Below are 25,565 nucleotides of genomic sequence, written 5' to 3'. Positions count from 1 at the left end.
ATTTAACATGAGCGCCTTTTATTTTGAATGCAAATGGCGGAAGTAAAATGGAAGGTTAAACACGGGCTCCAAAATCATGCAAGTTAGTATACGTACCTCTTTTAACACTTGACATTTGTCGGGAATGGAGTGTTGTTGTGACATTCCACCCAGGAGATGATGGACGTTCCCCGCGTGGACATGTTGCGCGAGGAACCGGGCAGGCCCGCACATCCTGAGACTTTCCTTTCCAGCCAACGCGGGAAGAACGGCTTCGCGCCGATCAAAGTTGGCGTGGATTTCTTGGTGTGTGTGGTTCTTCCTGCCGGCGGCAGCGGGGAGAGGACCGGACTGCAGACACCCAAACAGTTCTGCCTGCTAATGGACCGACCGCTCATAAGCTACACTATTCATGCTTTTGAGAGGTATGGACGCACTGGCTTTAAATTGGGGAAACCTCGTTCGTATGTCGGCGTTTTCAACGGTGTAAGTCAAGTCAGGCTTGGGTCACAGTAGGACTGAAGAAGTGCTGAATAGCTGGCTTCCAGACACTTTTGAAAAATAAACTCAAGTTCCAAATTGTCTTTGCTTGTGTTTTATGTGTCCTCACTAGTTTAAACATGGTATTCTGATTAATATCGTGTTAGTGGAATAAGAATTACGACAATTAATACAGCCGTTGTCAACTATCTCAGGAGGCTGCAGCACCGCCCCCTGCTGTCGACCGAAATTGTCACCAAAGTGCCCTAGGGCTCGCATTAATCAGAATACAGTACCATGTTTAGAATAGTGGGGACACATAGAACGTATTTTTTAAAAAACTTTTTAGACCTGAGTTCCCTTTTGAATACCTCTAGCGCCATGCAGTACTACCTCCCACCTCTCATAGAATTTAAAGTTGTGAGTGTCCATCAATAACGTATAATTTTAAAATGCACCGGTCACTGAGCTATGGCGTGTTCTCGCAGGGTATCATGGATCCGCAGCATTGTGGTTGTCGTGGCTGAAGAAAACATGGACCTGATGACAAGCATCATCCGGTGCTTCAAGCACACCAAGGTCCGGGTGGTGGTGGGCGGCTCCACGCGTCACAGGTCCATTTGTAATGGAGTCATGGCTGTGGGTGAGGAAGACGAGGAAGAGGAGCTAGACAACAAGGTGGTCATCATCCATGACGCCGTGCGGCCATTTGTGGAGGAGGACTTCCTGTATCAGATAACCATGGCTGCCCGGGAACATGGAGTTAGTATGATAATAGTTCAGTATGAGAAATCATTCATTACGATAATGGTGGCCACACAAAATAACTAAACACACAGATCATCTTAATATCTAAACCGCTGGCAACAAAAGTGAGCACACCACTCAGTGAAAATGTCAAATGTCCGCTTTCCTGTTCCCTTCTCACAGGTGTCAGGGGCCATCCGACCGCTCGTCTCCACGGTGATCGCCACCACGTCGGAGAGCTTCCTGGACCACTCGCTGGAGCGAGCTAAGTACAGAGCCAGCGAGATGCCTCAGGCCTTCATGTACAACATTATCCATAGAGCTTATCAGAGGGTACGTAGACAAGGAGCTGGTGAAGATAAGCGGTTCAGAGAATGGATGGCTGGATAGAATTTCTAACAGAGAGGACCCTACAAAGTGCTTCACAGGGTTAAAATACTGAATCAATGTTTTAGTAAATTGTAAATTGTCAATAATAAAATAATAGAAATGAAAACAAAGTATCTATATCATGGGCAGGAAAAGTATAGCATCTCATGATTTTTTTTAAATGTGTTTGCCACTATAGTATTTTTTTCAAAATGAATCTCATTGATTTATTGTATAGTTAAAAAAAATTGTTGTTATTTTTATTTATTGTCGTAACATCCATCCATTTTCCGAACCACTTATACCTTGATTATTGCTAAATTAATTTTGAATACAGTACAATTAAACACCAAGAATGCCTTATTTTATTATTAAACTTTTTTTGCACATGCATTCAAACATTTTGTATATCTCATCTACAAATGACCTGTGTTCAAATGTAAGTAAAAAAAACAACATTTTTTTTAAAAATAAATAAATTATATATATTTTATATCATTTTATACACTTATGTAATTATTTTTTAATATAAATTAATTCACATTTAATTGTACTCATGAACAATTTAATTACTAAATCACCTATTAAAATAAAAAAATGCATTATTGATAAATGGATGTGTAAAATTTGACTATTTTTCATTTTGCTGGACTCATATTAAAGGAAAGAATGGCTAAATTAATGCAACAAGCATTTTACAGGACTGTCTTGTAAAATAATATGTCCGAAAGGAAAGGAAAAATAATACAAAAAAAATGCTTGGGGCCCGCGGGCCATATTTTTGCCCACCCTGAAACAGGCTTGTCTCCTTGGCGGAGGTAAAAAGTGCACATTTAGAAACATGGGAAAGTATCCCGGCTGGCCAAAAGAAGTGAAGGATGTGGTGCCGCCAATGATGATGTTTTCATTGTGTTCCTCTGATGACGACAGTGAGATGAAAGGCGCCAGATTAGCGAGACACTTTGGTGAATTATCAGCAGACGTACAGCGACGGAGAGTTTTCACAAGACAACAGGATGATGCATGAGCAGACATTTCTCTGCTTGTAAACTGCTCCTTTGATGTGCTTTATTTATAGTTTCTTTTAATGTGACGCTGTTTTGAGTGGTATGTAATTTAATGTGCATTAAGCATTTGGCCGGGCTTTTCTTTTGTCTGGGTCACTTTAAGGCTTGTTTTTATGTCGGCATATTAGGGCCACGTATAAATAAATATTTTTAGAGGGTGGGGGCAAATTTGCCACTTTATAAAGTCGCAATTTTTGAGGGTTTTTTTCTCGGAATATTGCCCCCATCCTCTAAAAAAATATATGTATACGTGGCCCCAATACGGCGTCATACGTTTTAAACTAGATGATTTTTATTTTATTTTTGAAGTACAGGTGAATCACAGATGGCTGCTAGCTTCATGGTAACAAACAATGCAAAACCCTTTAAGCAATGGATATTTGAACAGAAAAAGTGGGAACACATGGAGACACTGTGACTAAATAGTCAATATAATGATACTCGCAGGCATACATTCTTTATCCTCAGTGAAAAACAAGTAATAGTATAGCAACTTATTCAGTCACTTGGTTGTGAAACTCTTCATTTGTGTCTGTTATGTATTATACTGCCCTTTGGTGGCTAATGTGCGGCCGGAACACATTAATGGCATTTCCATTAATTTCAATGTTGAAAGATGATTTGAGTTACAAGCATGATCATGGAATGAACTAAACTCGTACGTCAAGCTGCCACTGTATTCCGTAGCGCCTGAAACAGAATTAAACAATGTATATTTGAACACCGAAGTGTTCAATCATTCTTCTAGCTTATTGCTAACATAGCGTTTGAAATGCCACCGACAGGCTAATAGAAATGAGCATAAATCTTTTTGTTGTTCTGAACTGCTACTTTAACACACAGTAATACTCACAGCAATATGATATTATCTCTGCTCTATGGGAGGAATGACCGTGACAGGAGCACATATGATGAGCCGCGATAAACATGTGATCACGTTTTTACCTGTATTTCAAGAGAGATGCGGTTGTGATGTCATCACCTTCCCTCCCCAGTGCACCGAGGCTGACTTTGATTTTGGTACCGAGTGTCTCCATCTGGTGCAGCAGTACTGCGCCGCCAACGCCAAGCTCATCGAGGGCCCGCCCAACTTGTGGAAGGTGACTTGCTCACGTAGATTCCCGTGTGACTTGAGTTCGTCTCAAACTGATGTATTTCAGGTCACCTACAAACGAGATTTGGCGACTGTAGAGTCTGTTGTCAAAGGTGAGCTACTGTACTTACCCTCTCAATTTAGTATAACGACACCATTTTTTTTTCTTAAAAATGTGCAACTTTTTAATGACTATGGCATTTAGGAGTACACATGGTCGTTGTCCTGAATCCGTATTCTGATTATGAGGTAGTCCCTGGAAAGATTTCTCCACTGTAATGGGTCCCTGGATCCCAAAACGTTTGAAAAGCATCGGTTTCTGCTACTCATGTTGCCCATCTTGTGGCGTCCCTTCCTTCCAGACACGCTATCTCGGTCGGTCTGCGTGATCACAGACGGACGTTCGCATGCTAGAATGTTGGCAGACTCCCTCCACGCGGCTTTTTGTAGCCGAGAAATGGTACGTAAAATCGGAGCAATTGACGTGTGCGTCGCACGCGCTTGTCTATTTTTCTATGGACGGAGTTCATCAATGAATGCACGTTAATATGAGCATCATCTGGCTGGGTGGTCGGCTGATGAACCAACTGGCCTGTCTGTGGTCAAACAAGTAATGAAGTGTGACTATGCATGCAGGGGAGCAGATGGCCGTCACATTTGCTGAACCGCAGAACTTTTGTTTGATTAATTGTGGTGTGGGGGGAGGGGGCGGCCTTCGTTTCTTTGTTGCCTGCTAGCTCATGTTACGACCTAGCAGCCAGAAGTGGGGGGACCGCAGTCCCATGACTTGACTTGAGACACTTGTCGGGCTAACATTTCTGAAAGAGAGGAAAGATGATTATTCAAATGAATTCCACACTTGGGACTTGTTTGATATGGAGGACCAAAACTGCCAAAATTAATTAATTAATTAATTAATTTAGTGAAAATAAAAACGGATATGAAAAAAATTGAATTCAAAAATTAAATACTAAAAAATATATATATAAATGAATATATATCTGGGATTCTGTGCCCAAGCTGCTTTATACCTCATCCATTCCTAACCTTTCATATCCTTAATTTGAGTCCAAAATGATTTTCCTGTTTGAATCTGTTGTCTTTCTGAACTAATTAGACTCTCCCCAACATGTGTTTTCCATTCAAATGTAACACTTCCAACCACTTGATGTCATTCTACAAGTGAGAATGACTGTACGGCCCTGCCAGATGATGAATACTTTTGTCTGTGTTTATTTTGCTGCTGGGTGTGAAGTTGAAGGACCAGATTTGACTGACATATCCTCTCCTCACGCATTTCCTCCACGCGGAATGACCTCAACTAAATTTGATTTAATCTCCGTAGACAGCGTGTTTGTAAACAATGGCCGCATCCAGCGAAGCATAAACGACAGAAATCCGATCTGTGGGGAATGTCTCTGTCTTCCAGGAGGTGAACATCGTCCCAGATGTGACGGGAGAGAACGGCAGGTATCTGCTCAAGACATGGAACTTCATCCAATTTTCTGTACGTTTACATTTTTTTTTTTCCACAGGAGGGGAAACATTAGTTTCTTCAGACACATTTATTATCTGGCCGCAGAACAGAGAAAAATCACATCTGCTCTCGGAAGATGTTATCTTGATTTTGGATTTTCTTGGTGTTCCAGATGAACGCCTCTGACTTGGCTAAAGTGGAGACCACGTTGGCAGCAGTGGAGGCGAATGGTCAAACGTGTCTCCACCCGGTGGTTGTCGTTGTGGTGAGTAGTTCTGCATGTATTTGCGCCACGGGACACGCATTTTTTTTATATACTTGAGAAGAAAGCGAGACAGTGAGGCTGCAAAGATGGCTAAGTGCTAAATCGAAGATAGCATTTTAACAACAATCTCCCACAGTCTTCACTGGGTGAAAAATACAGTATGTCAGGGTTGCGGTGTAAGGTGGAAAGACGGAATCCAAACATTTTGAAGAAAAAGCCGTTAAAACGACCAGCATGAAGTCAGCTCGGGCTGTTGTGGCCTCAAGAAGAATTCAAAACGGCCTCTGAATTTCACGCTTTTAAGCGAAGCAGCCAAAAATGTTTATCTTACTTTGTGCGTAGCAGCAGTCAGCCTGTTACTTATCATGGCTTTGGTCACATGGTTGCAATCAAGAGGGGTGGCGCTTTCCAGGGTGGAGTGGAAATAAGTCACATATGCACAAGATATAAAGTCATTTTGAAGTCATTCAGGTTTCAAGCCAGCTCCGTCATACGTTTTAACCAAGTTAGTCCGAAGCTAAATGCGTGCACTTAAGTTTGACTCAAATCAAGTCATGTGACTCGAGCCATCTCCGTCGTGTACTACAGGGAAACTAGTATTTGGACAACATAGTCACTCTTGTTTCTTTTATTTTCATAGGTCCATTTAAGCACTCCGGAACAATGGCCGCCTTTTGCAGACTTGGCCTGGGCGACCAGTTTCCGGAATATTTTCATGTACGGTGTCCATTTGCAACAGACGACGGTAAGCTTTTTGTCTTTTCATGTCTGCCTCTTCCCAGGCAGTGCATTGATTCTGAGAAATGCATCTTTTTAAGAGCGGCCAAACTCAACTTTGTGCTCTTTTGGAACATGATTTGTTGCCGCGTCTTGATTAAATGGCAGTTGCTGTTTTTTTTTTATCAACCGGTGTAAAGGCCTCTGTAGAAATTTATGTTTTGTTGAAAGAAATAATAATAATTACATACCCTGGAATTCAATTCAATTCAGCCCCTAAAGCCAGTTTGAATTAGCAACATGAAATATCGCTTATCACGAGTAGAAAGAAAACCCACAGGAATTCTGATGTTTTGGTTCGAAAGCATCCATTTAAGGTTCTACACGTCAATTCCCAGATGCAATAACTCGTCTCTCGTTAAAATTCAACCTCCCTCTCGTACACCGTGTACCGAATGCCAAAGCGAGTTGAGGAAGACATCGGATCACTTTGCAGTTGAAAAGCACTTTGACCTCCTCGCATTGTAGCGAGTGTCAATGGAAAGCATGCGGTCCACCTCAAATCTCTTAACTCATCGCGTGGTAATTATAGTGGAATTATCCGTCGGAGCGAGTGAGAAATCGCAAGCGTCACATCAAGTCAAATCAGGACTTTTTCTGGCGCGGGACAGATGTTTCAAGAAGTGCCTTTGACAGTCAGACAAATGAGGCCGATATGTCTTCATAAATCAAACCTGCTGCGTGTCTAGGAATGACATTCTGTTCTAAAAAAAAAAAAAACACGAGGAAGGACAAGATGAAGTTATCTTCTCCATGCTCACATCTGCGGTTGGTTATACAATCACACGTTACGGTTCATTTCTCAATTATGGAGACAAACGCTAAAGGGAAATCAGTCCATGGAGTTGCATGTAGCAAAAACAAGATTGGGATAAATCTCAGTACTTTATGATGTAAAAGAGATCGTTATTCCCAGAAGTACTGGCCGTGTCCTACATGGGGCAACGATCTCGCTCATTCTCAGAAAGCAGGGAAGGAAAAACTGGTCAGGAAGACTGTGAAGAGGCTTACGGCAAAAAACGGTCTCCAAATGTGACGACAATCTTCTGCACGTGAGAGGAAAACTGTTCAGGGACAATTCCACGAGGACGATGGCAAGTTGGGTCTCTCGTTTTTTTTCCCACCGTTCAGAAAGGCTGCGCAGAGACAGATAGTAAGTACAGGATGGATGCATCTTAACACGTATTGGGATAAATCTGTCCTTTATTGTCTAAGCTCTCTCTTTTTCCAGAAGGTGTTTCAAATGTCCTTTTAGGTCTTTTATGAACCACGCAAGTCCCCATTTGGGGCCTCTGCCGGGGTGCTTTGGCCAGCGTTGTGCCGGTTTGCAGGTCAATTTGCAGAAAACGTGTGCCTGTATCCAAAAATTAAGACATCATTTGGCCTTGGAGAAGGTCTTACATTCACTCTGGCTCCATATTAATAATAGGGTGACGTGTGTGTTAATTTCCTGTTGAGTCTGGTTTAGCTTAATAAAAAAAAAAACACACACACATTTTGACAGTGAACACAGGCTATTTTAGCTATCTGCACTGCCATGTTGAATAAAGTGGAATTTGTCAGATTACGTTTGAAGGCTTTTAAAGCATTGATCACATCATTTAAGATCAATTGAGAGGAGTTTGAAAAAGGCAAAGTTGTGATCACAAAGTCAAGGTGCTTAAAGTTGATGGAAAAATCCTCTGTAATCTGGTTTACACTTGACAAAAAGGGAGTTATGAGTATGAACGTTAATGAGGTTTCATGCTTAGAGTGCATTATTAGTGTGTTGCTACCAAATGTGTTTATTTGCTAACTCAATTTGTCTAGTTTTTTTTTTGTTTTTACATGGAGAGCTATCAATTTTGCAAAGATGCTGAATATGAAACCTTTCCTCAAATCCCAGTTTATTCCCATATAAAGTTTCCAAATTGAGATATTTCAAAAAATTCCGCATTTTAACTTCTCGTAGAATTTTTTTACTAGAAAATGTCTAATAATTAAAGTGGAAATCAACCTTGATCATTTCTCGACAATAATATGTTATATGTGACCTCACAAGTCTAAACATGACATTCTGATTCATAATTTAATTCAATTTTTTATCCATCTCAGGGGGCGGCCATTTTGCCACTCGCTGTCGACTGAAGATGACATTAAGTTGCTCAGGGCTCAGGCAACGACCAATCACAGCTCACCTGTTTTCTGCGCTGTGATTGGTCGTTACCTGAGACCTGAGCAACATTGATTATAAGCAAGTGGCAAAATGGCCGCCCCCTGAGATGGATCAAAATGGCTGGATTTTGCTTCATAACTCACTAACACAATATCAAGCAGAATGCCATATTTAGACTAGTGGAGCTGCATAGAAAATATTATTGTCAAAAAGAATTTGGGGTTGACTTATATAATATATTGCGTGTCTTGCGCCCTCTGAGGACCCCGCTAATCATCAGGTTGGCGCTAAGGTGTGAAAACCTTCAACTGCATACTAGGTTGGTTACCCGATCGCTCCCCAAAAAGCGACACCGTGTTGTGAAAGCATGGGCGCTATGCAGCACGTCTGCGCGGATAGGAAGTGTCACATGATCCCTCTGAAAAGACACTTGTCAGTCGAAATCATGTCAAGCTGATGTATGGCTGTTGTAATCAGCGCAGCGAGAGCCCTGATGTTTACCCAGGCCCGTATTTCCTCCCCGGTTTGGGAATCCTAAACCTGTGAGGAGATTAGCCGGCACGGGGGAAAGAAAAGAGCAGCAGAGAATGGAGACGAGGTCGGGTGAAAAAGACTCCGCGGGGTCTTTTCTCCCGGATCTGTTCACATCATCGTCTGAAAGGCAGACAGGTGAAACCCGATCCCATCCAAAGAATCTCTTACGACGACAGCCTCCGAGTTGCACCCGGGTCTGAGTCAAGGGAGATTAGAGACAACTGGTATCTCAGCAACACTCCCTGCTTTTCTCAGGATAAAATCGCCACAATTGTCCCACATGTTTAATGAACCTCTGGTTTTAAATGGCGAGGAAGCGCATGGCTTGAAGGTTTATCTCCTGCAGGGAAGCCGCAAACACGTTCTTTGAAAATCTCAAGCGTGACATTTGCTGCTCGTTTGGAGATGTTTCTGACCACCCAGCTGCCCCTCACTTGTCGTGTCACGGGGGGAGGGGGGGGGGCACCAGAGATTATGCACAGGCCTCATCAAAGATTGTTTTCTCAGAGTTCACCTTCTTCTTTTATTTGCATTTACGTCAGCCGAGAGGGGAAAATAACGTTTACACGTGTTTATTCAGACGGAGAAAATGCAACCAGATGCCCCAAATGCCAACTTGATTGGATCTGCAGCTACAGCAACATGAAAATGCTAACTCAACATAACGCTCCAGTGGAAATCCTGATGAACACTTGCCACCCATCAGCAATTTCAAGGCATTTCCATCAAGGAAAATTAGACACAACTTCTAATTACCAATACGTTTAAAGCGCGTTCACTACTTTCTGGATGCTCCTACCTGCTGCCATTTCCCTACCCACATACACTGCACAATTCTTGACAGGAAGTGATCTTAAAAAAGGCCATTTGGGAGCGTGTATGCAAGCTCGCATTCTGAATCGTGTCACTTCATCCATCACACTCCCCCGGCCTGCGTGCTTCTTCTGTAAAGCCTCAACTAAACATCCAGCGTTCTGCTCCTTGTTAAGAGGTATGTCCGTCTTGTTCTTAACTTCCCCTTGCAAAGTATCCGTTAAGTTCAACCCCCTTCTCACTGTCTCGCCTCGGCGTCTCTCAAAAAAAGATGCCGTGCGTTAGATGTGATGAACGAACTGCTGCGTTTGTCTCGAGTATTTTGGAAACAAGCGATGAAAGAGCTTCGGTGAAAGGCTGGGCTTGCTGACGATTGTTCTCACCGTGAGGTCCTTAAAAGCCAAAGGTTTGCTTTCTTTATGGTTGAGAAGAGTATTCCTTTTCCTAGATTACGATCCCTTTCAGGTGAAGTGAGGCGGGAGTGGGGAGGATCCTTCTTGTTAAGACTGTATTCCTTAGCACTCGCCACGGTTTTCCAAATAAGGGCCAAAGCATGCTTATATGTCACACCTGTTGACTGTAAAACGGACGTATTCATGAAAAGGGAATTAAATACTCTATACCTAAACTAGGGATAGGCCGATTATCGGTGCCGATATTTTAAAGCTGAGCTTTTCTGAGCGGCGAATGTTTACGAACTTTTGGGGTTTTCGCCAGGGTTCGTAAAAGGTTGTCAAAAACAAGAAATTTTTAATGTGTTCAGACAATTTTTCACTGTTTGCAAACATCTTTTGAAACCTTTTACGAACTTTACAAGAGATGCTGCCGACACTGGAAATTCGCTGCACTTTTTGCTTTTGTTAAAATTAAAACAGTGAAAAGTTTCAGTTATGTCAAAAGTTTGGAAAACGTTACTATAGAAAAGTATTTTAGTTTTTGTTCATATTTTAAAACAAAGCCGCCTATTTTCTGTGTGTTTGAAAAGTTGTTTTAACAAACGTGCTTTTTTTTATGCTAATAATTTTAGTTTTACTGCAAAAGAACTTTGGCTCCAAATATCGGTTATCGGCCCCGTTGCTTACTAATAATCGGTTTCGACATCGGCCCTAAAAAAAAAAAAAAATCGGCCTATCACTAATTTCAACATCAAAATGTTCAATCAAGCCATATAATTTAGTCAAATTAAAGTTTGCTACCTTAATGCTAACATAATGCTAATGCAAAAAAAAGCCACAGGCAGGGCAAAATGGAAATTAGCATCAATATTGCAGTATGCAGAACCGTGAGGCGATCACATTGGCAGATATCCAATTTGTTAGACAATGTTCCCTTTTATTTATTTTTTTTACGAAAATTAGAACGACACTAATTCACTTGATCCGTGTAGTGTCAAATCCATCTTTGGTAATAGAAGCAGACTTAACTTCTTTCCTTGACATCCGAGCGTGAACAAGCCCTAACAACATTTTACTTGCCAGTGGAAATTTCCAGGCCTCGTAAATGATGCATTAAACACCAATCCAATGCCTCCATCCATCACAAGGGAGATGGTCACAGGAGCGGAGCGTTCCAAGCTTGTTCCAAACGGGCACTTCTCCTTTCGACTGTCACCAGTCAGGACAGCAAAAAGGTTGGGAACCTTTTGATAGACTTGCGCACACATGGCTTTGACTATTTCAATGAAGAGCTTCAAGAGGCTGATAGGGATCACATACAGTATGGAAGGGGTTGTCGGGAGCCAGTGGAAAGTGCTTTTTCCAGACGCAAATCAAACTTGGCATTAATGTGACTGCAACTGAAGGTTTTGAATTCCTGATCTTTGCAAATCATCTCATCAAGGAATTGCTTCAGCTGTGTCTGACGTGCATGAACTCTAAACCCCACTTTTCTATCTAAAGCCTTAAACTATCCGTGGATATGTGGGTACGAGCTGTCGGGACGTACTGTGTTATGCGGGGAAAAAGGGGTTTATAGGGGAAGTCAACCCTCCCAATTTTTTGGGACAATAATATGTTCTATGCAGCCCCCCCCACTAGTCTCAATATGGTATTCGGGTTAATATTGCGTTAGTGGAATATGAGTTAAGCAGCAAAAGGGGGCGGCCATTTTGCCACTAGCTGCCGACTGAAGATGACATCACAGTTGCTCAGGGAGCAACCAATCACAGCGCAGCTTCAGAAAACATGTGAGCGCTGATTGGTTGTTAACTGAGCAACTGTGATGTCATCTTCAGTCGACAGCAAGTGGCAAAATGGCCGCCCCCCTGAGATGGATTAAAAAATGGCTGGATTTTGCTTCATAACTCATATTCCAAAAATGTAATATTAATCAGAATGTCATGTTTAGACTAGTGAGGTCACATATAACACAAAATAACATATTATTGTCAAGAAAGGTTGTGAGTATACGGTACATGCAGTGGTGCCAAGTTTTTGTAGATATGTGCCCATCATACGGACGATGGTTTCATTTGACTTACGAGCGCAAACTTGAGACAAAAGACTAAGCAATAGCAAATGGTGAACAATTCATTCAAAACGAGGGTTCAAGCCGTGCAATGCCACTCCTAATTGAAGTCGACGGCCTGACTGTCAAACTTTAAGATGTATTTAAAGAGGCCATAAAAGCTTTGTAAATATATTTCTCGGGGCTGTGTCTCTCCCTCTTTGGGCATCCTGCCAGTGGACTTGCTGAGCCGTTATTTAATTAGGACTCTTGGCTCGTCATGAAGGGGGGAGGGGGGGTGGGGGGGGGGCAAAGTGGGGGATCTTGGGAGAGTGTCACCGGCCGACTTCCCAATTACCCAAAGAGACCTTTTGGACTTGAAAGCGTCCATTTGCGTTGGTGGCATTTGAGGATGGGGCAACCACCCACCCGCCCGCTCGCTCGCTGTGCGGTCGCCCAGCCGCCCCCGCCTCTCTCCCCTCGCGCTCGTTTTGCCTTTCAAAGACCCGTCGCCTTGTGGCTCGCCAGAGTCCCGGCGATTGAAGTCTCATTGGTTGAAAAAGTTGCAGTGGCGGCATCAATAACAATAACAAAGGCCTTTTGCTTGTGTTTATGCACATGGGAATGATCGGGAATGGCTTTGCTTTCAGCTGGTGCCCAATCTTCCATCGAGAGATTATTAAAAACAATTCTGTCACTTCATTTGGCAAACTCCGCTCAGTTTCTTGCATTTGTGGCACATCTGTCTCAAGAGTTGTAAGGTTCTGGGTTCAAATTCGGCACTCCAGTTTGCGATTGGCATACGTTACTTACGTTTTTTGTCCAGGTAATATAATAATATCATTGTGAAGCCCAGCACACATTACGTGAAAAAAGATGAAAGCTGGTAACTCAGACCCGAACATTGAGCGAATTGATCTCTAAACTTCCTACGATGTTGAACGGAGAGCCTGTATCGGCTTTTTGAAGCTTCACATACAATATATTGCACCTTAGCGCTTTTATTAAACCTTAAAAAAAAAAAAAATTAGATACGGAATAATTACATAACATCTTTTCTGATTTATGCTATGCTGATTTCTGTTTGCCTGCCTCTCAATGTTGAAAAAAGCCCAAGAAAAGATTGGATTAGTCCGTAATGGACGCGGCAGAGGCTGAGCGGAAAATGTCCTGGTGCTAACACGCATCAGCTAACATCTGCGGTCACACTCCTCCTGATTCTTGCCAATCAATGATGACACTTCTGGCTTGGGAGTGGTGGAAAGTGCAGCAGCCGCTCGCCTCGTAAAAAACAAGGCCCAAATCTTATAAAATCAAAGTTAACCTGATATATTTTTGATTTAAAAAAAAGTGAATAGCAACCATCTGAAGATGAGTGGCTGGCTTTTAACAGGTGAGGCGGTTACGATATGCCTTTAGCCTTGAGCGCTTAGCGGTTTCATCACGAGGATTTAGGAAAAACTGTTTGGCCTGTGATGAAGACGCGCTAATCCCACCAAGGATCACATTCCCCCCCCCCCCTCCCCTTTCTATTTCCACGTCAGGAGCGGTACCCCCAGCTCTCCGCCATCCGCTTCAAGTCCCTTTGATGCATCACTCTCTGTTGTTGTTTAGTAATTCGACCCTGGGATCACATTTTGTCGACGGACTGCTTAGTATTTGTGTGCCACCGTGCAAACGACGACTTGATTCAATAACGTTGCGCTTTGAAGCTTGATTCAAAGAGTGCGTGCGATCGAGAGTGGAAGGAATTGAGCGCGAATCGCAGACTTTCTCTGATCCTCCTTGGTGATCTCGACTTCCCTTTTCTTGTCTTTCGTCGTATGCTAATTAGCTCAGGGGTCCCCCCCAACCACAGGACGCGGCACGTGTACCTGGCCAGGCTGAGAAACTGAACAATAAATATTTGACTTATTATTATTATCTCGTGGTTCGCCTGTGCCGCGGTACACATGAAAGCGCTCGTCTTGGTCTCGCAGTATGGTTGGAAACAATTCGAGGAAAATTGACTAAAAACTCAAATGTTTGGAGAGCTGCTTCAGGAATTGGAAAAAGCCAAATGATGAGACGGAAGAAGCAAGAGTTTCCAAGAAAATGAAAGCTGCCTTTGTGAGACAATATCAACAGTCTGACGTAACTATTTGATGATCGCTTATGCTTTTATTTTATTTTTAGGGTAGACTTGGTACGTGGTAAGTTTCACCAGTCGTTTTTTTACTAAAAAGATGGTTGCCCTCGTTCCTTGCCCGAGATCTCACTGGAATAGGAGTGGCGGAGATTTGAATAGCCAAAGTTAGCGATCAACAACGATCTTCTTTTCATACTTTCGAACCCGTGAAAATGTGTCAAGACTATGTTGTGATCGTTATAGATGGACGACGGCAGTCAACAGGCGAGTCAAAAGTCTCCGGGGAAGACAGATTGGAAGAAAAGATGCCCAAAATGGGTTATGAGCAGTTGCCGATCTACACGATTTAAACATCGATGTGGAGTAGTACAATCAATTGGTTTCAAGTCATCTGTTCATTAGTCCATTCATGACATCATCCAGCCACCCAGCAGTCATTCATTCATTCATTCATGTCAGGTGACTCATCATTCAACTTCAGTCCTCGATTCATCCCTTCTGCCATTGGTGCAGCCCATCCAGCCACTCATTCAACCCATCTATTCCATTCATCCACTCATTCGCAAGTCCATTCATCAGTTCATCACCCAGTCATCCAAGATTCTTTGTGTTTGCAACTAACAATTTGACACTTTTTGGGGTGTTTTCCTTCTTTGGAAAAAAAACAAAAACATGAAGTAACGTGACCTCCTTCCCTGGTTGTGATTAGAGCCTGCTTTGTGTTATTATCCACAGTCAGGCCCGATTATACGCTTTTCGCAAACCCACCACGTGCACCATACGCAGCCGCATCTGTTCGGACCTTCAAAACACAGTTTGGTTCAACTTTCGTCTGACTTGGTTTCTTGAGACTTTTTCCGTGGGTCTAATGACCAAATTCCATATTGTTGAACTACTTTCAGGGGCCGAGTTATTTATTAATAGTGAGTTATTACCATCTTCGCAGCCGTGTCCACAATGGCTCAAACTAAACTTTTTTAGCAATTTATCTTTTCCCATTGGTCTTGTATGCAAATTCAAATTTTGGTAGCAACCAGACAAAATGTCTAGGACCAGAAAATGAAAATCTGCATTAAGAGTCTGGTGAACTTTGTAAGATGAAAGCCGGTTTGCTTCCGAAGAAGAAGTAAATCAAAGTACGGAGTATGCATCCTGCGAGGAATGAAGAAGTTGTGGGAGTGAAAAGCATGAAAAGTTCAATAAAAGGCTCATGGGGAAAAAACGAACCTCAAAAGACTTTGGTGGCCTGACGTTTGTGTTTAGATGTGACACTCAAAGCGTCTTCATTTGGTTGCATTATTCTTGCTAAATTGTTCTCATGTGTAGGAGAAATGAAAGAACACGCAAGGCACACACAAACTAAAAGCCTTATTATCATTAATAGCAACAGTGAACCAACCATTTATCAAACCAACCATCAGTCCAATCATCCACTCATCACCCTTAATTGCCCCGCGGGCCGCGGGGATAAATCAAGTTCTCTTAATCTGAATCACCAATTGGTGCATTCATCCATTATGCCCAGTTCACACTGACTGCCGTACAGATGCCGAGTTCGTATGATGGATCTTTTCAAATGTTAAAGCCGATGTAACATTAGGCACTAGTTGGAACATTTCATTCAGTGATTCTCTCATCGCTACATTAATCCATCCAGTGATTTTATTTACCCATTCATCAAAACAGATTTTTTTTTTGTCTCCCCCCCCCCCATAGGATACCGAGCGTCAGGAGAGGTCTTTGTCAAAAGCGGCCGAGCTGGCGTCAGCTTTGATTCGGGACCGGAATAGGGCTTTGGCGGGACAACTTCTACAAGCATGGTGACGCCCTAAAAATCATTTTAGGTTGGCTCCACATTCAAATGTACTGGGAAGCACAAGCTGTCACTCATCTCCTAAGCCCGCCTCCACATCTTGATAGGAGTGTTGTTTTCACAGTGACTGACTAATAAATTGACTTGGACATGTGGAATTGCCGGAATGTCCCTTTAATGCCCTCCAGACTGATGCTGTTCTTTCATGTTTTTTGGGGCGCTTGTAATTGAAAAAAAGAAAAGAAAAGAAAAGAAAGAAAAAAATCATCATGTGAAGGTGTGTGTGCGTCTTGGGGGGTGTTTTGACTTTCTCCCAACCAAAAACATCTAATCTGAATCAAGATTTGAAGAAAAAATATATAAAAAATGCTTCTTAGCAAAGTCCAGTTATATTTTTATCTATTCTCTCTTTAATTTTGTGAAATTGTTTAAACAAATGTAAAACGTTTCACAAACACTTTATACAAAATATATATTTTTAAAAATGCATTTAAAACAAGTTTAATGTTTTGTTTTTTTGTTTTTTAGGTATTGGTAATATAATTTTAAATACTATAAAATAAAAGTAAATATTTTTAAAGTGTCTTTGCCCATTTTAAAAATTCAAATAAAACTACCATTAAATATATTCTTATTTTGAATAGGAAATAGTCTATACTAAGCAAACATTTTTAAGTATCTTACATATTTTTAAGTAAAAACTTGTATAAGAGTAAAATACCGGTATTTATGTAATACATCTGTAATTATAGTTAGAAAAAAATAAGCAAAATGTTTATTAATTTTTTAATGTAATGTCAAATTTCTAATAAACAGTGTTGGTAATTAAAACTTGATTCAGTGTAATAGAATTGAGTCTTCTCTACGTAACTGCACTTACCCAATTTGTAGTCAAATGCTGCCCTCTGGCAGGACTAAAATGGTCATTGCAGCCACAGTTGACACACCGAGGAAGAACTTTCACTTGTTTGATATATAAAAAAATAAAAAATAAAACTTTTCCTTTTAGGTGTCATTAAATGGAAATGTTCCCAAGTTTATTTATTAAACACATGTATGGAAATGAAACCCGACAACGGCAATAAACGCACATAAAGTACGGTACTGAGGTTATAAATATTATATAATGTACATATTTTGGCTTATCGCGTTTCTCCCGAGTTTGTCCCTTTTTGTCTGCTCCACTCGAAGAGTTTCACACGAGACAAAAGTCCGCTGGAGCCTCAAGTGGTTTGGCATTTGTGTCCAGTAATTGGATGTGTTGTGTTTTGTTGCGTTACACACGTTAGGGCGTCCTCAATGTTGCGCGGAGGCCGTCTGGCTGTCGGGGTTCACGTTAAGCTGCTTTATGGACTCGGACGTCTCCTTGACTGCTTCACTCTCCTCTGGAACAGAACACAAAGTGTATTCTCATTCTTAAAAGGACACCGACTCATTTCATGTACAAATCCTGCATAGTCGAGAGACTCCTGCCTTCTGAACTGTAGTGACAGATGTTTAGCATTGAATTGAAAGATGTGCACAGATGGAGCTTTTAAAAAGCTGCTTCGTCTACTGTAGTGACTGAATTGACCAACCAGTGACTTGTTTGCTTTGCGCTTCGTGCTGCTCTCGCTGCTCTTGAAGCTCCTTGCAGACTTTCTTGTGTGTGAACCAGTGCAACTTCTGACACGCTTGGCCACAGTAGATCACCTGGTGACAAAATGTACATGATAAATATAGACTAAATAAATATAGCACTATATTGTTACCTCTGCCAATGAACTTATCTCATCTTTCGTTGTGGACAGATGCATCCATATATTTTTTTTTTTAATGAGAGGCATGGTTTTTTTTCCCAAACTTTTATTATTTTTGTTTATTTCGGTATTCATTTATTTATTTATACTATTCTCAAAGAAATTAAACTGGGATTTTCCCTTTTCGCCCATTATTTAAAATGTCTCCTTTATTTAATGTGAATTACATCTAAACAGTCTTTTCGTATAATGCAAAAATAATATAATGGTAATAATAATTACTAATAATTTTCAAAGTCACAGTAACAACAGTGTATTATTATTGTTTGAAGGGAAATTAAATTCAGATTGTTAATTTTTGCATTACTTTAAATGTCAACGTTTTTACATTATTTTATACAAAATAAAATCTAAACATTATTTTTGGAAATCATAAAAATAAAATAACACTATTAATAATTTCAAAAAGAATAACATTATCCACAGGAATTTTTTTTTAGATTGTCCATTATTTAATTATTTTGTCTACATTTAAATGTATTTAATCAAAATCTAATCTTAAACTGTCTTATTTGAAAAGTACACAATTAAAATAAGAATTTAGTCAAATATAAAAACAAAATAATGCCAATAATTATCACTTAGAATTTTAAATTAATGACAGTAACAATTGCGTTAATTTTAATCACAGAGAAAAATAATAACGATTGTCCTTACAAATTGAATCCAGATCTGATCCTGATTGCACATTTGCAGCAATGTAAACGCAATATTACTTACGTATCCATCATTTCTCATCATATAGGGTTGTAACTTGTCAATATGTATCACATTTGTTTTTAAGTAAGCACTCACCATTTTACAAATGGAACACCTTTTCTGAGCTCCTTTGTCTCCACACGTGGTGCAGAACTCTGCGTCCATGAAGCCGACCTGACCCGTGATGGCCTGCGTAAGCACCGACAGAGCTGTGGGGTCGTTGCCCTGTTGTGGCGAGGGGGGATGTCCTGAATGTATGTTTTGTCACAGTTTCTTGTTTGGTGCCATGTTAGAGATCCAAGGGATGTACTCACAATGGTGACGGGGGCGATGCTGCGCACCAGCTGCTGCAGCAGCGTGGCGTCGCAGTAGGGGAACTTGCGCACACACTCGCGGATGAACTTCTCCTGACACACTGGGAAGCCGTCGCCGTCTCTGCCCTTCAGCAGGCTGCAGGGAGGAAAACGATGACAAGCGCCGCCATTTTAGGAATTGATGTAGTGTCGTCCACATCGCCAGGGGCGTCACTGACCTCTTGATGAGTCCGTCCAGCTGGTCGTCGCGCTCGTTGAGGAAGGAGGCGCACTTGGCCAGCACGCAGCTGATGTAGTGCATCTTCATGGCCAGCACCTCGTTCATGTCGCGCTGCTTGATGCACTTTTCGCAGATAAGCTCCATCACGCGACGACACTTGTCCAGGGCCGAGGGCGAGGCCAACAGCGGGTTCTCTTTCACCAGCAGCACCATCTGACATCACAAATGACAGGAAGAAATGTTTGCATGTCTGCTGTGATTCTCTTCACAACTCACTGGCGTAACATCGTGCTGAGAGGCCCCGGTGCAATAACATTTTTGGGCCTCCCCACAATCCCCCCCCCCCATTAATTTTATTTTTTTTACCGTTCGTGAAGCCACCTCCGGTCTGTCGCACATGTATGATTTTAGTCTAGTCTAGTTGTAGTCCGGTGAAAAATGTGTGTTGACGAAATTTTTTTGTTTTGTTTTTCTTGACGAAATTAACACTACTATATGGCACCCAAAAAATAAAAACAATAAAGTAAATTGCCATAGATTTGAATCACACTAACTGCCTGCACTTTATAAAAAGAAGTTAGCAACTCACGCATTAAAAGCTCATCTTGAGCGCCGCGCTCAGCAAAGTATTATCCAAATCTGCCAAATTTATCCCGAGGCAGCGGGAAGCCGCCTGCTTCTATGAACGAGCCAACTGCCGACAAGCCACTGCTCGACTCCGTTGCAGGCAGCGGGGCGCTAGATTTTGCCTGGCCTGGACCGAAACCACGTCTATTTGAGGATATTAGCTTTAACGTTTTCATGTTTTTTTAATTTGTCATTTATTTGTATTTTTTTATTACTTGCCGCATTTTTTTTTGTTTGTTTGCAAAGTATGACGATGGCACACACATGCACACGAGCTACCACTTTTTTTTTTCAAGATGCCGAAGTCAGGTGATTAAATGATCATTTCCACCTCCCACAAATGACTGACCCGCCGAGATCCTATTTACAAAATATAACACTGGCCGTTTTTTTCCGTTTTTGCTCTTTTTCTTTCCTTCTTTCTCTCTATTCCTTCTGTCATGGCCCCCTGCGCCTCTCTGGCTTCACCGTCGATACTTACGCCACTGTCACAACTATAATGTTTTCAGACCCTTTTATTACACTCTAGTTTTCCATAGTCTCACGTTCCATATTCATTATAGTGGCTGAAAAGTTAACTGTGCTGTATTTCTCTTGTTACCTTAACAGGGTTGAGGTTGGTACTCATGATGATCTTGTGTAATGGTCCGGCCAGCTTAGGGGGCAGCTTGGGTTCCTTCTCCAGACCCTGAGTTTTAGTATAGTAGTCAAGTCGGGCGCGAGAGAAGAAGTTGTTGATCACCGTCACACAGTCGTGTTGCCCTGGAAAACAAGATGACTACATTTAATTATGATGCTTCTGTAAACAGAAAAAAACTACAGTACTTGGTGTACTTTTTCATAGTCAATTACTCTTCAAATGCCATTGAAATAGTGCTTGTTGCTAGGCAGAATTCACAAGGCTCATGCCAAATTGCTCCACGGGCTCATGAAGACATTTAAAGCCGTTACAAACTAAACTAAGCTAGACTAAGTCTTTCAAAAAAACAAAATGGTAGCTACAGAGACATACCCAAGACAAAATGGATTACAAACTCCCATCTCTGACACAGCCATTCTGGTAACTGTCAGCACTCAAGTGTAAATTGAGATTTTTTTTTTTAATGCATGAACATTTTACAACTGAACAAAAATGTAAAATAAAATAAAACATGATCGAAATGATATCAAACAATAACACTAAAATATTGCCTCAAACTGAATTTGAATTTATATAGCCACACTTAAAAATTTGTTTGCATTACAGTTGTAATCTGATTTATGATTTACTGACTTATATTTATGCCACTCTTGTTTGGGAGAATTTCACGAGGTCATCTATTGAATGCTTAAAAGAAAAAAAGTTAAGTAGATACACTGTTTTCATTTTTATTATTATTATTATTATTAATTCATGATTTATTTTCCTTTATTTTTTCATAACACTAACCTATAAGACCAAAGCACTAATGTATAATAAAACTGATAATGGTTATTGTAATACAGATTTTTGTAGTTTTCAGATTTTTTTTTTTTTTCAAAATGTATTGCTTGTGTTTGTTAAAAAAATAATACATGGGAAGTGACCAAGTTACGGCTCAAGTTAGCACACTTGTATGTGTGGTATCCACACATACCAACAAAAGCGGCCATCTGCGCTGCGGTCCTCCCCACAGAGTTGACCACGTCCGTCTCGGCCCCGGCGTCCAACATCATCCACGTGATGTCCGTCTTCCCTGCGAGCGCAAACAAAAATGGCTGCGGGTGACGTGGCACCTTCGCTTTGCGGTTTCGTTTGGCCGTCAACCTACCCGAGAGTCCGGCGAACATGAGCGCGGTGTACCCGTGCTCGTGGTGGTTGCAGTTGACGTCGGCGCCGTGCCTCAGCAGCAGCTTGCACATGTCGGCTTTGCCCTTGTAGGCGGCGTGCATCAGCGGCGTCATGCCGTACTGCACCGGGAGAGACATGCAATCAAGATGACAGCTTTAACCAAACATTAGGAATCTCTACAAGTGTGGGTATAGTACCGGTTAATAAAAACATAAGTTTTAAATCTTTGGTGTTTTTTGCTTTGTTTTTGTTAGCTATGTTTTACGTGTTTTGTTATTTGACAAGTAAAATTTCCCTGTTCTTTTTGTCATGAGCCACCCTGAGTTTTGTTTTGTTTTGAATCCGTCGGTTGGTTATTCTGTGGGGGGTTTTTTTGTTTCCTCTTGGCAGAATTTGAGCAAGGCACGCACATGGGAACAATTGGTAATCAGCTCCCAGACCCCATCCACATGTTGATGTTAATGACGAGTGGAGATATTCTGTGCGAGTCCGAACAATACTAAAAAAGCATATAAAAAATAAATAAAAATATTTCAGTAAGAGGTTAAGTCAACAAGAGAGTAAAACATGCTTCTGACAACTGACTTTGACACAGGCGTGAAGACTGAAGGGAAAACTAAAGCGAGAGAGAAGGTGAAGGGTTTCTTCTACTCATCCTTGGGGGACGCCAGTGCCTCCTTGTCACAATATGTATCACTCAAATAAAAAACAAAAACATGACCTGCTTGTTCTTTCCCCACAAATTTTTTTTTACATTGGAGGCTTGATTAGCCAACACTGCCATATACAGGTGCTCGTCAAAAAATTTGAATATCCTCAAAAGGTTGAATAATTTCCATTCAAAAAGTCAAACTTTCATAGATTCACAACTTCCCAACAACTTAAGTGATTTCAAGCATTTATTTGTTTATTTTTACATTATTTGGGCTTCCAGCTCATAAAACCCGTGAAAACAGTATGTCCAAAAATTTGAATAATGTGAAATCACCATGCATACTCCCTAGTCTTTTGCATGGGAAAAAAAGATGGATGGATGGACGGTATTTTCAATACGATATGTCAATCTTCAATACTTGGTTCGATTCCCTTTGCCTTAACCACTGCCTCGATGCACCGTGGCATTGCCTGGGGGGGTTTGGAAGACCAGGCTTTCTTGATGCTTGTTGTCAGCTCTTTGGTTTTGGGTCTGGTGGCCCTCAATTTCCTCTTGATGGTACTGTATTACAAGAGGAAAGCGAGGGCCACAATACAGTACTATCAAGAGGGAAATGAGGGCCACCAACCCCAAAAACAAAGAGCTGACAGCATGCATCAAAAAAGCTTAGGCTTCCAGGACCCCCCCCCAAGCAATGCCACTGTGCATCGAGGCAGTGGTTAAGGCAAAGGGAATCCCACCAACTGTTGAAGATTGACATATTGTTTTGAACATACCAACCCATCCGTCTAATCCCCCCCCCCCCCCCCCCCCCATGCAAAACACTGGTTTTAGTGGGTTTTATGAGCTGGAAGCCCAAATAATGTAAAATAAATAAATACTTGAAATCACTTAAATTGTGGGCACTGAATCTATAATCTATGAAAGTTTGACTTTTTGAAGGGAATTACGGAAATTATTAAATTTTTTGAGGATATTCTAAATTTTGGACAAGCACCTGTACTTTGCTCATATATGAGTAAACTATGACTTTGCCTGGTGATAGAAAACTCAAAAGATGGCTCATTAAAGCTGGAAACAATCAAATGAAATGTTTTCTTCAGACCTCATCCAAGCAGTTGACTTTGACATCTTTGCAGCCCAGCAGTCTGGACGCCTCTTGGACATTTCCTGCATTAAACAAACAACAAATTTAAAACACATAAGTTTGGCTAATTTTCTCTTTGATTTGTACTTTTTCACCTTTATTGTCATTTTATATTCGTTGTGCGCCGTGCTGACACGTTTTGGGCGTTTTTGATAGCGATTATTGGTGGTTGGTGTGTGCGCCTTCACTGGCAGCCTGTTACAACAACTCAATTATTTTCTCCCTTATTATGCTGGGCCATTAGCGCTATGGCAGCCTTTTTGGCCATGGTAATTTCTTTATCGGCAAATAATACATTCTTAAAAAAATATGGAGAGGGAGAAGAGCCAGTGCTAGTTAATTCAAGTGAGGGGGAATGACTAAATGATAAAGCAGAATTGAACCAAATCCCCCTGAATGTGTTACTTGCCAACAGCTAAACGGTTTCTTTGTCTTTAGAAAACTGAAATTGTCTCCTCAATCTCGTCAGCTCTTTTTCTGCCAGGCATATTGCAACAATGTAGTTTAAAAACCCCCAATGTAAAAATCAACAAAATAGTTCGACGTCACGAGCAAGTGCAGGAGCAAGTACAGATGCGTCCCTTCCTCGACAGATGCGTCCTTTCTTCCTCTCCAGCGAAAATACCTCAGTGTGTGGCGTACGGTTGTACCAATAGCCACCCAAGTAAATTGGCCACCACCCAAGTAGATTTCAAGAAAATATAATAAAAAAAATATATATATATTTTTTTTTAAGTGTCGCGAGCACATATACCGCATATAACATTAGTTCGCCGTCACTCACTTGTGGATCATGAGGTTAGAAGAGACGCAAGTAGCAGGGCTGAGAACACCCCGCAAACTTTAAACAATATGCGATAGGCCTATAAGGTGTATAGTACATTACATGTTATGTAAATGTGCTCTAGTAGAGTTCATGTATTAGAACATTTATATCGAGATTATGTACATTAAAAGTGAATATATAAATGTTAGAGTGCGGTGGTAGCTAGTTAGCTAAAGAAGCCAAAAAATACTGCCCATACATATCGAAAAAGCTCCAAGAGTAAAGCATTGTGGTTCTACACCACTATAACCATAACTATAAACGCGACAACGTCAAAATAAATACATAGATTACGGTTTCGTACCGTATATACAAGCTAACAAGTGCTAGCCACATTGCATTGTAGGAGATTACTTACCTGTCGTGATAACGTCAAACAACTCCTTTTCGCTGGGGGACAAGTCTCCTTTCTTGGCCGCACACATGTTGGAGACGTCGGGCAAGAGCGCTCAAATGCCTCGAAAAAAAGCAAGTAACGACGGTCTCCTGGTTGTTTAAAAAAAAGTGACTACTCCTGAGGAGATGCTCGAGCATGAGCATCGAGCAGCAAGACTAGCTCAGCTGTTCCTGTCAGAGGGGCTATACCATCGTGGAGTCACAGCAGGGGGTAGATTTAGTCGAGACGTAATATAGCAATTGTGAAAACACATTTTGGATGGAAGAAAACCTATGTATTAATTATAAACAAAACATCTAGTAGACTTGATTAGTAATATTACACCATGCGGCTGAATTGTAAATTTGAACGGATTCAAAACTAATGCATCTCCCCTGCTATTTCGATTAAATACTCACGCCCACCCGTGGCGTTCTAGAAAGTTCATTCAGTCAGAATTTGTCAGAGAACAGGAGGTGAGACGTCCAACGAAAGAGGAATACTGTAATTTTGAAAAACTGAAATTATTATAATTATTGCGCACTAATATTGGTTTGTTTTTGTTTTCCCCAGGCTTCGTTTACGATTGCAAAACGATGCAAAGACGTTCGGGAGACACTTGCAAAACGTTTTTGTATTCGCAAACAGTTTTTCTTGCAAAGAAATTTTGAAAATGTTCGAAAACAGATGGCTTTCTTGTTCTGTGGTCTCTATTGGCAGTTGACAAGCCAGATTAATGGTGCAATACCGCCACCAATTGATATTATCCCAACACTGCAAGGAAACCAATGTGAATTGATGGTGGCTGGATGTTGTCAATTTTACTGGCGTCACCCAATTTGCTGCGATCTGAAATGTGCTTGCATTTAAAATTATTGCTTATCTCCAAACTTTCCAAATCCACCTTGAATGGATCACAATGAATCCAGATTTTAATCAAGTGCAACCAC

The 25,565-nt window shown here is 41.2% G+C and overlaps 2 protein-coding genes across 3 annotated transcripts; one reads left to right on the top strand and one right to left on the bottom strand.

The window, feature by feature from the left end:
* Window positions 1-41: 41 nt before the first annotated feature.
* Window positions 42-16,300, top strand: crppa (CDP-L-ribitol pyrophosphorylase A). 2 transcript variants are annotated; one of them, XM_086078306.1, is made up of 10 exons: window positions 42-404; window positions 948-1,221; window positions 1,390-1,539; window positions 3,638-3,742; window positions 3,803-3,848; window positions 4,098-4,195; window positions 5,165-5,242; window positions 5,385-5,477; window positions 6,118-6,222; window positions 16,046-16,300. In XM_086078306.1, the coding sequence occupies exons 1-10, from the start codon at window positions 157-159 to the stop codon at window positions 16,151-16,153; spliced, it is 1,305 nt and encodes a 434-aa protein (XP_085934432.1). In that variant the 5' UTR covers window positions 42-156; the 3' UTR covers window positions 16,154-16,300. The 2 variants fall into 2 exon arrangements, with proteins under 2 accessions (XP_085934432.1, XP_085934431.1); XM_086078305.1 differs by having other exon boundaries at window positions 948-1,236.
* Window positions 16,301-17,154: 854 nt separating this feature from the next.
* On the bottom strand, window positions 17,155-24,810 carry ankmy2a (ankyrin repeat and MYND domain containing 2a). The gene is made up of 10 exons (XM_086078308.1): window positions 24,598-24,810; window positions 23,372-23,436; window positions 21,592-21,730; window positions 21,418-21,516; window positions 20,403-20,563; window positions 19,173-19,387; window positions 18,955-19,090; window positions 18,737-18,865; window positions 17,720-17,834; window positions 17,155-17,527 (listed from the first exon to the last, which is right to left on the bottom strand). The coding sequence occupies exons 1-10, from the start codon at window positions 24,662-24,664 to the stop codon at window positions 17,439-17,441; spliced, it is 1,215 nt and encodes a 404-aa protein (XP_085934434.1). The 5' UTR covers window positions 24,665-24,810; the 3' UTR covers window positions 17,155-17,438.
* Window positions 24,811-25,565: the final 755 nt, after the last annotated feature.

The sequence above is a fragment of the Leptonotus elevatus genome, chromosome 6 (genome assembly GCF_054856555.1).
Source record: "Leptonotus elevatus isolate MCC_2025b chromosome 6, RoL_Lele_1.0, whole genome shotgun sequence".
Classification (NCBI taxonomy): domain Eukaryota; kingdom Metazoa; phylum Chordata; class Actinopteri; order Syngnathiformes; family Syngnathidae; genus Leptonotus; species Leptonotus elevatus.
Note: the sequence above shows the minus strand (reverse complement) of the source record. Positions and strands in the feature narration are given on the sequence as shown.

Bases quoted from the DNA above. Each gene is read 5' to 3' on its own strand.
- ankmy2a (XM_086078308.1), bottom strand. From the start codon at position 24,664: ATGTGTGCGGCCAAGAAAGGAGACTTGTCCCCCAGCGAAAAGGAGTTG. The intron at 21,517-21,591 runs GTAGGTTGACGG...TTGCGCTCGCAG, and splicing joins CATGTTCGCCGGACTCTCGG to GGAAGACGGACATCACGTGG. The intron at 19,091-19,172 runs GTCAGTGACGCC...TCCTCCCTGCAG, and splicing joins CTGGACGGACTCATCAAGAG to CCTGCTGAAGGGCAGAGACG.
- crppa (XM_086078305.1), top strand. From the start codon at position 157: ATGATGGACGTTCCCCGCGTGGACATGTTGCGCGAGGAACCGGGCAGG. The intron at 405-947 runs GTATGGACGCAC...GTGTTCTCGCAG, and splicing joins ACTATTCATGCTTTTGAGAG to GGTATCATGGATCCGCAGCA. The intron at 6,223-16,045 runs GTAAGCTTTTTG...CCCCCCCCATAG, and splicing joins TCCATTTGCAACAGACGACG to GATACCGAGCGTCAGGAGAG.